Consider the following 12,610-nt stretch of genomic DNA (forward strand, 5'->3'; position numbering starts at 1 on the left):
GCTAAGGACAGTGTAAGAGGAGCAGGTGAACAACTATGAAATCTAAGGGACATGTAGACCTCATTCATCAAGGAATGCAAAATGAATTTAATGTGTTTTTTTTTTTTAAACAAATAAAAGCACGTCCATCAGGGATATGCCCGTCCGTATTCTACAAGTTGTGGAAGTAAAGAAACGTCTTTTGTTGAAAGCGGGTCTAGGTACACTGTGCTCTAACAGACCAGACATTGCAGGATACGTCCAATACATACTTATAATATAAAGTCCCAAAAGAACTCACAGAAAAAAAATAAAATTATTCAATGATTTTCAGTTGTTAATATAGTCATTAATGACAAAACATTAAAACATTTTAAAACGTTGTCTTTTGTTTTTCTTTTTGGGTCTCCATAAAATACATTTATTAGGAGGTTATACTGGGCATAAAATACATTTATTAGGAGGTTATACTGTGCATAAAATACATTTATTAGGAGGTTATACTGAGCATAAAATTCATTTTTACAATTGCTCCTGATTGCAAACACATGTTCTAGCATGCATATGCGACCATCAGTAATTAGCACATACACCAGATCTGTAGCTGGTGCAAGTGATATGACAGAAAAACATGTACCTTTGATATGTGTAAAGCTTGATTCAGACTTACTGTTCATTGACTATGTGCATACACCCATTACCCTCCCCATTCCGCTAATGAAATCAAAGGCTGTAGTAAGGGTCCTTTGCTCTCGAAGATGAATAGGACGTTGCTGCACTCTGGCATATGGTCTGTTTCCTGACATGCTCAGAGCGATTTTGCGCAAAATACGGCATGTATCAGCATTTACGTTCCTTGATGATTTAGACCCTCTATGAGAAAACAGTAATGGCAATAAACATGAATAGTAAAAGTATAGGAAGCAAAAAAAAAAACCAAAAAAACACAGGAGGGACTTAGATTTAGGGCAATGTAGAAGGATGGTGAATTACCAGTAAAAATAGGAATAGTACAAATATATATAATTGCTTATTTCCAGTTTGCTACAGTCAGCATGTTTAATTCTGTTTATAGAACACTGAAAATGTGCTAATTATTCCTACTGTTAGGAAAAAAAAGTGTACACTTTCCCACTTCTGAATGAAGCCTGCTTTTCTTTTTGTTTGAGACATGAATAACAATCCTCTGCTATTAACACTTAACGGGCTTGATTCATCAAGACATGCATGCTGAGTGCAGCCTGCGTTTGTTTTAAAATGCACATATTTCAGCTTTGCGCACTGCTGAATTCAAGATACCTGCGCTCTTGAATTTGTTTGTAATTGTGCTTTGCTCTACTATACAAGACACTGGAGAATATGTCCAATACCTAAAAAGTGTTGTTTTTTCGCCCCTATGAAATACATTTATTAGGATGATCTTAATTTCTACTGAACATAAAATAAATTTTTACAGTTGCTGCTGATTACGTAATTCAGCTCTGCATACTCCCAAATTCATCAAAGAATGGATTTGAAGATAAGTGCGCTGATGAACTTGGGTGTAGCTCTACACTGCTCTATTACACAAAAACACTGCAGGATATGTCCAATACCTATGTGGAACATACATTCGCAAATGAAAACACACAAATACACAAAAAAAAATATTCAGTTATTGTTACCTGTTAATAATATAAGCAGTAAATGGCATTTCAAAACAAAAAAGTTTTTATGATTTTTTTTTCAATGAAATACATTTATTAGGATGATCTTAATCTACTGAACATTGTTACAGTTGCTTTTGATGCAAACACATGTTATAGCATGTATACAAGACTGTCATCATTTGAGTTATTGTTATATATGTTATATACTGTGATCAGCTGGTCATTTTAGGGATATTGTGTTATTTGTATATTATGCACTTGAAGAATAAATCGTATTTTAATTATCAATCCAAGCTTTTTGTTATTGATGAACTATTTCCATATCACACTCAGCGCTGTTTTATGCTATGTTTTATGTTTGACACTTGAGACTCCACGGGTCTTTCAGCAGCGAGTGTTATTTGGCTGTTTTTTCATCAAGAATAATTCTGGTGGTTGTTGGAGATCTGCTTTCATTGCGCCAGGACAATTTGTGTGTTTAAAGACTGTCATCACTACTGATCCGGACTTAGACTAGCCCTATAGCTGGAGCAAGACTACGGCAGAAAAACAGATAACTTTGCTATGCCCAGAGCTTGGTTGGGATGTGGCTGCATGCATGTGAGTTTGGCACGCCTGTACTGTAAATTGACTACTCCCAAATGCCCCTTCACCGCCCTGTTCACTCCCCGAAATCGTAGGCTGTAGTAAATGTCCTTTGCGTACAAAGACAGAGCAGACAGGGCAGTGTTTACTGGCATATGTCCCAGTTCTGGGCATGCGCAAAGAGTGATTTTGTGTATAATATGCTCAAATTCAGCAGATACATACCTTGATGAATCAAGCACAACATGTTTGGATTAAATGTGCTACAACCCATGTATCTCTCCTAAGATATATCTAACTATGGTGAGTAAAAAAAATACAGCCAGGGAACCTAGAATAATAGAAGCATCTTTGTTTACTGGTGCCTCAGATGTTTGTAGGAATAGCTGCCTGTAGCCTTAATTTTATTAACATTAAATAAATCTTATAGCAGTCCCCAGGCATTTGTCCTATTAATAACAGAGCTTCTCATTGATAACTCTTAGGGCCTGTCTTTTAAGTAGTTATAGGACAGGATCTATGACTTAGGTGCAAAAAACAGATCACTCATTACAGGGGCGCACGGAGGATTGTCGGGGGGGGGGGGGATTTCTCCCCGCCGACCAAAAAAAAAAAAACCACAAGAGCTGCTTTTCACCAGCGCTGTCCTATACAGCAGCTGCGGCGCTGTCTAAGAAGCGTCTACGGCGGTGCTGTATACAATACAGCACCGCCGCGGACGCTTCTTTGACAGCGCCGCGGCTGCTGAATAGGACAGTGGCCACTTAGTTAGCGCAGGGGGGGGGGTTTCTAGAGTCTCAGAAACCCCCCCTGCATGCCCCACTGCATTATTCAACCCCTTACTTATGTTGTTCATGGCCTTTCTGCTCTTGTTTTATTTCTGCCCACTGTTAGAAATGCTATATTGCCACTTTCTTAGTACACGAACAAATGAAACGATTATGATTAGGACAAGTGTACTATTTAGAATCACAGATTAAAAGAAATAACATTTCTTCTCTTAAGAGCTGTCATTTTCCTATTGAAGCATTAATCTTGGCATGTGTTACAGGATCAGATTGTTACACAGATTCCTGGTATGCAAATCTCTGCATCTATTTCACCTTGTCCTATGATTCAGGGGATCACTATATTTAATGCTTTCATGTATACATCATACATTTATACAATAGCAATGTCAGCAAAATGGCTAGAAAGACACAAAGTGAAAATGTCATGATGCAGCATTGGCATGTGCAAAGCTGTTGAATTTGTGAGTATTGGTACTAATTTAGTAAATATCTCAAATGCCAGTAAAATATACCTTTTAATGTCTCAGAAACCATATGTTAAGCAGAAATAAAGTGTGTGATGCTGAGAATATTAAAACAATAAATAAATGATTGCTATTAGTGGGGTTTTAATATACTATATACCGGTACTTCATTTTTTAAAATATTCAAAATATACTCAAATATATATATTATGTCCTCCACACTAAACTAGTTCATGGTCTAAATGTATTATTTATGACATTCATAGTCTATGCATAAAATTTAGGAACATTAGCAGGTTTGCTGCAGGGTGTGACCATTACATAGGCAGGAAACTACTAAATGCCAGCACACATCCTGAGCCACATTACACACAGGAATTTAACATTCTACCCTGTTTCCTAAGTCTTTGTTTTAAGCTCAAATAGACAGCTGTACCAACATAAGGCTTGTAAGCAAATCACAACATATATACTTCTCAAACATTGGTTTAAAATAAGTATATCAAATAAAATACAAAAATTCTAAATGTAAATATTTCTTGCTCCATTCTACATAGACTCAAGTTAAATTAATAATGCCATGATAATTCACTGGTCATAAAAACACTGTGTATATTTTTTATTTCTACAGCAGTGGGTTGTTACATCTACTACTAACCTTCTCTGTGACTGGTGACATTGAAGTTGTTTTATTTGTTCTGTGGATAACAGACCAGACCATTCACGCTAATGTTTTTTAATCTAGCTTATTTTTCATTTTTTCATTTTCAACGGTAATACAAAGCAGCTACATAGAACTATCATCTATTAAGGATATGATAATACAATCAAAGAAAATATACCATGAGCACAAACTCTTATGTAACCTCTTATGACGACAATACAGCTAACCAGCTCAACAATGTCCAGTAATATATGTTTCAAAAATAACAAAATAAACATAACACACTATCTAAAGTATTACTTGTTGCTGGGCCCCACAATAATCAGGAGATCCATCATTTAGCGCCATGACATATCTAGAATTGATTCACCTACCCCATATGTAGTCAAATTTTAAAACCACAATAGTTTTTGCACAAACTTCTCTTGTCCAACCACCTCACTTACCAAGGTTATCTAGTCTTCTAATTTAGGGAGCACTGTTGGCCATCCAGTTACGAGCTATACATACTTTAGCATTCATTAATAAATGTATCAGATTTTGCTAGTTACTCTATCTGCAGCTCAATTCAAAGATAGACAAAACAGAGACCAGGATCTGCAAGTGGAATAGAAATACCATATAACTTGTTACCCTTTTCCAGAACCTTTGTATTATAGGGCATCTTCTAATTAAGTGCCAAAAGGAGCCTGCCTTATACCCACATTTAGGACAAAGTGAACTCATATATTTCGTTAACCATCCTTAAAAGGGGTAAGAAATGCCCTATGAATGAAATCAAATTGATTTTGTTGAAATCTAATCGAGAAGGTGGACTTATTATGACTGGACAATATGCTGTCCCATTCCCTTTCTTGCAAGATTCTTAAATCCACCTCCCATTTAGTTCTGAGACCCAACAAAGCATCTCTATGTAATTCTACTAGCCAGGGAAAGTACAAAAGAGAAATTTGTTTCCTTAGCCCAAAGAATAAAAAATGATCTTTCTAGATTTAGGTTGTGATTTGAACTAAGCAGCCAAGAAATTACAAAGCTGCAGATGCCTAAAAACATTGAATTAGGGACATTAAACTCCACTATGACCGCTTCAAATTTTAGACTATTAGTGGAGTATAATTTCCCCAATGAATTTACACCATGGCACAAACAATCAAATCCACCTCCCAATGAAGGCAATTCTAGCAGAATATAAGAATGCCCCAAGGGAGTGTCCGGATCGATGTCTATGCCACAAACAAATTCATGCACCAAGTCTGAGTTTTTATCATCATCATCACCATTTATTTATATAGCGCCACTGATTCCGCAGTGCTGTACAGAGAACTCATTCACATCAGTCCCTGCCCCCTTGGAGCTTACAGTCTAAATTCCCTAACATACAGACAGAGAGAGAGACTAGGGTCAATTTTGATAGCAGCCAATTAACCTACCAGTATGTTTTTGGAGTGTGGGAGGAAACCGGAGCACCCAGAGGAAACCCACGCAAACATGAGGAGAACATACAAACTCCACACAGATAAGGCCATGGTCGGGAATTGAACTCATGACCCCAGTGCTGTGAGGCAGAAGTGCTAACCACTTAGCCACCGTAGCTTGCTCTAAAAGAGCCCTGTAACACAACCTCTTCTCTCCTAGTAAAGCCTGTAATGAAGAATGGCCATACCTTTCCTGTTTGACCACAATAGTGTAGAGCCCTCCAAAACCCATTGCTTCATATGCAGCAATATTGTAGCATAATAATATATCTTAAAATTAGGGAGTGCTAAGGAACCCGACTTCTGTTCTTGTAAGTATTTTTAATCTAATCCTAGGTCTCTTATCCGCCAGACCGAACTGGTAGTATAATGGTTCGGACTATTATTTTAAAGAGGCTTATTCTACCTGACACTGGCAGTTGGAGTCTTTTCCAGAAATTAAATCTATCCTTCAGATAATAAATTTGTGGTTGAACATTAAGTTGTATGTACTGCAAACTATTATTCGTAACGCATATACAGAGGTATATTAACATAATGTCCATTGAAGGGGTAACTCTCTAGAAGTTTCTGCTGTTCCAGAATTCTTCAAGGATAAACATTGGACTTATACCAATTGAATTTAAGCCCTGAAAATGAATTAAATCCATCGACTACATGGAGCAAGGAATCTATATCCTCTGCATACAGTGTAATCGTCTCTGCCCCAACTCAAGACCATGGATGGCAGGGTGATTTCTAATTATTCAGGCAAGCAGTTCAATGGCCATTGCAAACAAATGAGGTGAGAGGAAGCATATCTGCCGATTACCCCTACCAAAGGCAAATGGAGAAAATACGTAGTCATTTATACAAAACCGAGCTGCATGGTTAGAATACAACAGCTTAATCCAGGGTATAAAAATTGGGCTTACACCAAATCTTTTTAGTCCCTTACAACTAAATGGGCATTCCACAGAATCAAGTGCCTTGGCGGAATTGAGGGAAACCAATCACTCCAAATATGTGGTATTCGTATTATTGTGCATAGTTTCCTAAGATTAATTGCTGTTGATTTTCCAGACATAAACCCGGTTTGGTCTGGGTTACCTAGTCAATAACTCTGTTCAAACGAGTTGCCGAGATTTTTGAAAGAACCCTGACATCTAGGAGGAGGGAAATCGAGTGATATGAGTCAGGATGTTGTGGATCCTTCATTGCCTTCAAAAGCACCACAATCAAAGGCTCAGTCAGAACCTGAGATCATTAAGTCATTAAAAGTTTCAAGGAAATGAAGAACATAAAACAACTTGTGTTTTTTATAATTTCAATTGGAATCCCATCAACCCCCAGAGCCTTACTATTAGGAAATTATGTAATTGCTATGTCTATTTCATCTAACATAAGTGGAGAGTCAAGAAATTCTTTACTTTCCTTGGAAAATGTGGGAAGCGAAACAGTATCAAAATAATTCCTCATTGGAATAATTTGCCTGTGAAACATATAATTTCATAATGCTTGTAAAACACATTAGCAATATCTTAGATGTTCACTGGCCTTTGTCTTGCTATATATAACATTTCTGGAATATTGGTATTAGATTTCTCTTCCTTGGCAAATTACACCAAAAAACTGCCATTCTGTCCGCCTCCATATGTTGAGCATGCTTCTTAAATATAAATCTATGTTTAGATTTTTCTAAAAGATAATGGGGTAAATATATCAAGCTGAGAGTTTTCCGGCGGGTTTGAAAAACCAATCAGATTCTAGCTATCATTTATTTAGTACATTCTACAAAATGATAGCCAGAATCTGATTGGTTGCTATAGGCAACATCTCTACTTTTCAAACCCACCGGAAAATTCTCAGCTTGATACATTTACCCCAATGTGTCCATTCCCTTTGCACAATCAGTTATTGCTCTCTAGTTCTCTCAGAGAGCAACAACAGGTACTCTTGTTCTAGCATCTAAGTCTACCTCCTGTTAGATTGTTGTTTATTTGGGTCACTCCTAATCAAAGTGCCATGTAGATATGCCTGAAATGCATCCCACTGAATCAGCAGTTGATTCAAATAGAGATTATCAGAGAAGAAACCCTCCCACTGAGCCTCTGGATCTAGGCTTTCTCCCATTAGTGTCATCTATAAGTGTGTGTGTTTGTTTGTGTGTGTGTCAGGCCCATTCTTCCCAAGAGGGTCATATTTTTGCTCGTCAAAATTGCTCCCTGGTGCATTGGAGGTGGAATTTAAATGTAGGGGGCTATCTGACCATTCATCTTTAGTAATATCCCTGGATCTCCACCTCCCAAAGGATGAGATGTTTTAGAAGTTTAATACTTTCTGCTTTACTTTGGAACTACTTTGTTGGAGTTGGGATTTGAATCAGTGGTTTCTCTTGCCTTAACCTATTTTCAGGTTAACGCAGTCCGAATATACCTCTATGGCAACTGCGAAAGTACTCAATTTATCAAGATTTGTTATTCGCCGCCAGACCTTAAAACCTAACGCCATCTCAGAATGGCAATGGGAACCTGATGACCCTTTCAGCCCCCGCTCTAGAGGGTAGAATTCAGAGAAGCTGGAGCTTCTATTGATCCCTCCCTGGCTGCCCAAGAGAATTTTTTTTTATGTGCATGTGCCAACGATTGCCAGGGAATGCTCACTACAGAGTGCAGCGATGGTTCTCTGTATTATCTATAACGCGTATGTACCGACAAACATGGGCGCGCGTGCATTACAGATCATACAGACAGAACCATTGCTGCAGCGGTAGCCTCCTCTTCCTCTGTCGAAGAGGAGGGCAATTTTTGTAGGTGATCTGAAGACATGAGAGGCATGATAAATAGCTGTTGTACTTCATTATGTACTGCAGCGATACAGAATGATGGTTACTGCAGCCCATTAGCCAACAATGATAAATACACCCATGAATCTGTTATGGCGAAAAATAGGGTTACCGTGATGGTCAATCTGGTATCGGGGACATTTTGGCATTACAATTTTTATTGGGTAGAACTATTAAAGGTTGTCATCAAGGCAGATGACAGAATGGCATTTACTAAGACACAAATGTTGCAGGGTTTTTTCCCCCATGATCTCTGTTTGTGCCACAAATATTGTTATATTATACTTTAATGTGTCACGACTTTAAAAAGGTTGGAAACCTCTGGTTTACCATGTATTTCTAAATATTTTCAACAACCTGCCTCACACACTGGATTTCATTTATGATGGTCTGCTCTGTGCACGTCATGATGCCCACATAGAACTTCATTTACAGTTGAACGAAAATCCATTTTTTGCGCACAGTACCTATTTATGTGCTTTGCATGCGCACATCCATATTGAGATTTCTTTATGTCTCTGACTTGCGTTTCCTTATGTCTGGAGAGGTGAATGGGGAGGGAAGAGGTGCGCTACAGTAATTTATTTATTATTAGAGGTGGAAGCAGCCTGTTAGACGACGTATCTGTTGCGGATTGTTGAACCCTGGAACAAAATCTGTACTGAAATAATTGGGAGCTTAATACAGTGGAGAACAAGGGATTGGGGGATTACTTATTTAAAATAAAGGACTTTTTTATATTGTTTGTGAGTTTTTGTTTTTTAAAGTATTTTTCTCTGTCGCACTTCGCGTTCTCAGATCAGTGGGGTATTTATCTTTTTTTGGAGGGTGTGAGGAACGCAAATTTATTTTTCTTCTTAAAACACCAGTCATCCTCAGGGTTGAGGATGACTGGTGTCTCTGGTATGCACCTGCATCGTGGTATGCTTTAAGCGTATCTTCATGTGGATGCATTTCACATACTATTTTGAGATCTTAAGATGTGTGCAACTCAATTATGCCATTTTTGCAGCAAACATTTTACATGTACGTTTTGGCTACAAATGCGTCCAACACTAAATTACCTCCTTAGTGTTTACTTTCAGGAGATGCCATGGCAAACTAGAAAACATGAAGCAGCGACCTGTGGAAATGGCTATGGTAGTTTTGCACTGTACAACTACACTAAATCTGTTAGTTGCAGTGATTTTATCCATGTTTTCTGCTGCAGACATAGTAAAGCAGAGCTTCAAATTGACTTAAGCACTGCCCAACTAATTCTGCTATCTCTGGATACAGCATGGTGGTCAGGGATGAGATAAATTGAATAAACACATTTGATAAATTGATTAATTGGTCCTTTATATACTTATTGGAAAATGAGGATAACTTGTGTTATATGTAGCTTTTCTCTGCATAGAGTGGGGAATAATGGCATTGTTTAGCTTCAATGACCATATAATGATCTCACTTTGATGTCTGAGCTCTGGAGACTACAGAATACCTCTTGACTATTGCAGTCAGTGGTAGAAAGAAATATATATATATATATATATATATATATATATATATATATATATATATATCAGAGTTTTTCTGTCAACAAGGCAACTTCATTTCTTAGTTGTGATAACCATAGTTTAATGATCAATACCAGATAACGTTAATCATTGTCTACTGTGTGCAGAACTTAAATCAAACAACTCCTCATGTCTATTTTGGGATACTTCCTATCAAAATTTCTGTATGTTTACAAAATTGGCTATTAAACTATATGTTATGGAAGTTGTCCAAAAGTATTTTCTAAATAATATAATATATTATAGAGGTGTTTGGAGAGCAGTTTAATTGAAATTATAATCAGCCACATCATCAGCTATTTATATAGCGGCACTAATTTTGCAGCGCTGTACAGAGAACTCACTCACATCAGTCCCTGCCCCATTGGAGCTTACAGTCTAAATTCCTTAACACACGCACACACACACAGATAGACTAGGGTCAATTTGATAGCAGCCAATTAACCTACTAGTATGTTTTTGGAGCGTGGGAGGAAACAAATGCAAACAAGGGAGAACATATAAACTCCAAGGCCACGGTCAGGAATCGAACTCATGACCCCAGTGTTGTGAGACAGACATGCTAACCACTAAGCCACCGTGCTGCCCATATAATAGCCTTTCTCCCTTGTATTACTTATATTATTTATACATGCAGAAAGGCCAAGTGATGTTTGGGGCCCGCTGGTAGATGTCCTGAAAACTTCAATGGTCTATCTAAGCCTGTGCAAAGTCTCTATGATGTAATTAATTGAATGGAAAAATGTGTACTAGTCCATGAAGATGGGAACATGCTGCACTCCTCGACATAGCATTATTACTACAAAATATTGTGAATTTTATCTTTGGGATTTATTGTTGTATGTTAAAGTGCTGTTTATGCTTTAAATTACACCGACAGAGCATATTAAAAGCACTTAAATATAAACAAGCCCTAAATTTTAACCTTCTTGAGAGTTATTTAGTGGTGTACAATTTAGTTAGAGATGATCGTGTCTTGAAAATTTATGTTGTCATTTGTGTGTGTGGGGATAGTCCAAAGGGGTTATTTTTACTTTTTGTTTCTCTTGCTTGGAAAAAATATTGTTCTGATACATTTGTATGCAAATACATGGGGGTGCAAATTGTTTTGTGTCTCCATAATTGATATCCTTGTTGATTTGGTTCTCATCAATACTGAACTTTCATTTGTTTTAGCTTAAATGCTGATGCTGCTGTGACTTCCCTGGCACTAGAGATTCTCAACATAGTTGGACATCAGTAGAGATCTGGAGGATTCCACGATTGCTCCATGCTCAGGGTGACTTGCAACGGCAACCTGCTTCATATTAGTACAAGCATTCTTCCACGTTCCCAAATATGTATAAATTGGTATTTTCTTATTCAAAAAATACTAAACAGATGTACTATTTAATTCATTGTAAATGTATATTTTGTATAAACATGTCTCAGAGCAAATGCGTGCTTTTTTTAACTCTTCTTTTTACCATAACTCCTGGAGTGCTAACTTGACTCAGACATATTGTGATTTCTTTATATTTTGTTTATATTTGAGATTGTGAGCAGATTTATTTGAAGTAGATATATTAAGCCCCCATCAGTCTAGGTTAGGCAGTGTGGATATATATAATAATTTATATATATAACTGATGTGTCTACTGATGTTTTCTTTTATTGATGTTTTTGTACATTTCAATAAACTTGAGTATTGATCATATATATTTATTAGGGTGCTGTTATGAATACATATTTTCTTCTTCGCCCTAGATATTACACTTGTAGTGCACAACCCCGTTTCTTTTTTTTGCCATCTAGTATTGTTACATTTTCTAATACATATTCTCATTAAGGGCCTGATTCATTAAGGCACGTAAATGCTGATACATGCCATATTTTGCATAAAAGCAGACTGTGCATGCACAGAAATGAACCATACACCAGAGAATACAAAAACATCCAATTCATCTTCAAGCGCAAAGGAGCCTTACTATAGCCTACGATTTCAGGGGCAGAATTGGGAAGGAATTGGGTGTATGGACGTAGTCAATTCACAGTAAGGGTGCCAAGCTCGAGCACACGCAAGTCTGATTACATCTTTGGGCATGTCTAAGGTTAGTGTTTTTCTGTCGTATCACTTGCACAAACTACAGGTTTGGTGTAAGTGCCGATTACTTTTGATGACGGCTGTGTAAACATGCTAGAACATGTGTTTCCAATCAGGAGCAACTGTAAAAATACATTTTATGTACAGTAAACATTTATAACATCATCATAAAAAAAACTTTATGGCAAAAAACATCCTTTTTTTTAAAAAAAATTTATGTTTTGTCATTGACTTTATTATTACCGGTGACATTAATTTGATAGTTTTGTTTTTCTTCTGTGCATTCTTTTGGGACTTTATATTTCACATATGTATTGAATATATCCTGCAGTGTTTTGTCTGTTAGAGCAGAGTGGACCTAGACCCGTATTCATCAACAGACGTATTTTCAGATCCGCTCCTTGTTGAATAAGGACATGCATATGCTCATTATATATGCTTTTTTAAAAAAGCACAATACATTTGTTTTGCATTCCTTGATGAATCAGGCCCTGAATGTTTATGTACATGCAATACTTATTTTACATGCTCTTCATC

The 12,610-nt window shown here is 37.0% G+C and overlaps 1 protein-coding gene across 5 annotated transcripts in view; it reads left to right on the forward strand.

Annotated features, from left to right (window-relative positions):
- Positions 1-11,666, forward strand: part of ULK4 (unc-51 like kinase 4) — a 572,842-nt gene extending 561,176 nt beyond the window's left edge. For all 5 annotated transcript variants that reach the window (XM_075212480.1, XM_075212479.1, XM_075212478.1 and 2 more), the window contains one exon: positions 11,167-11,666. In XM_075212480.1, the coding sequence (XP_075068581.1) occupies positions 11,167-11,233 (67 nt within the window). In that variant the 3' untranslated portion in view covers positions 11,234-11,666. The remainder of the gene's footprint in view (positions 1-11,166) is intronic.
- The last annotated feature ends 944 nt before the right edge of the window (positions 11,667-12,610 follow it).

This window comes from Mixophyes fleayi, chromosome 5, assembly GCF_038048845.1.
Source record: "Mixophyes fleayi isolate aMixFle1 chromosome 5, aMixFle1.hap1, whole genome shotgun sequence".
NCBI classification, from domain to species: domain Eukaryota; kingdom Metazoa; phylum Chordata; class Amphibia; order Anura; family Limnodynastidae; genus Mixophyes; species Mixophyes fleayi.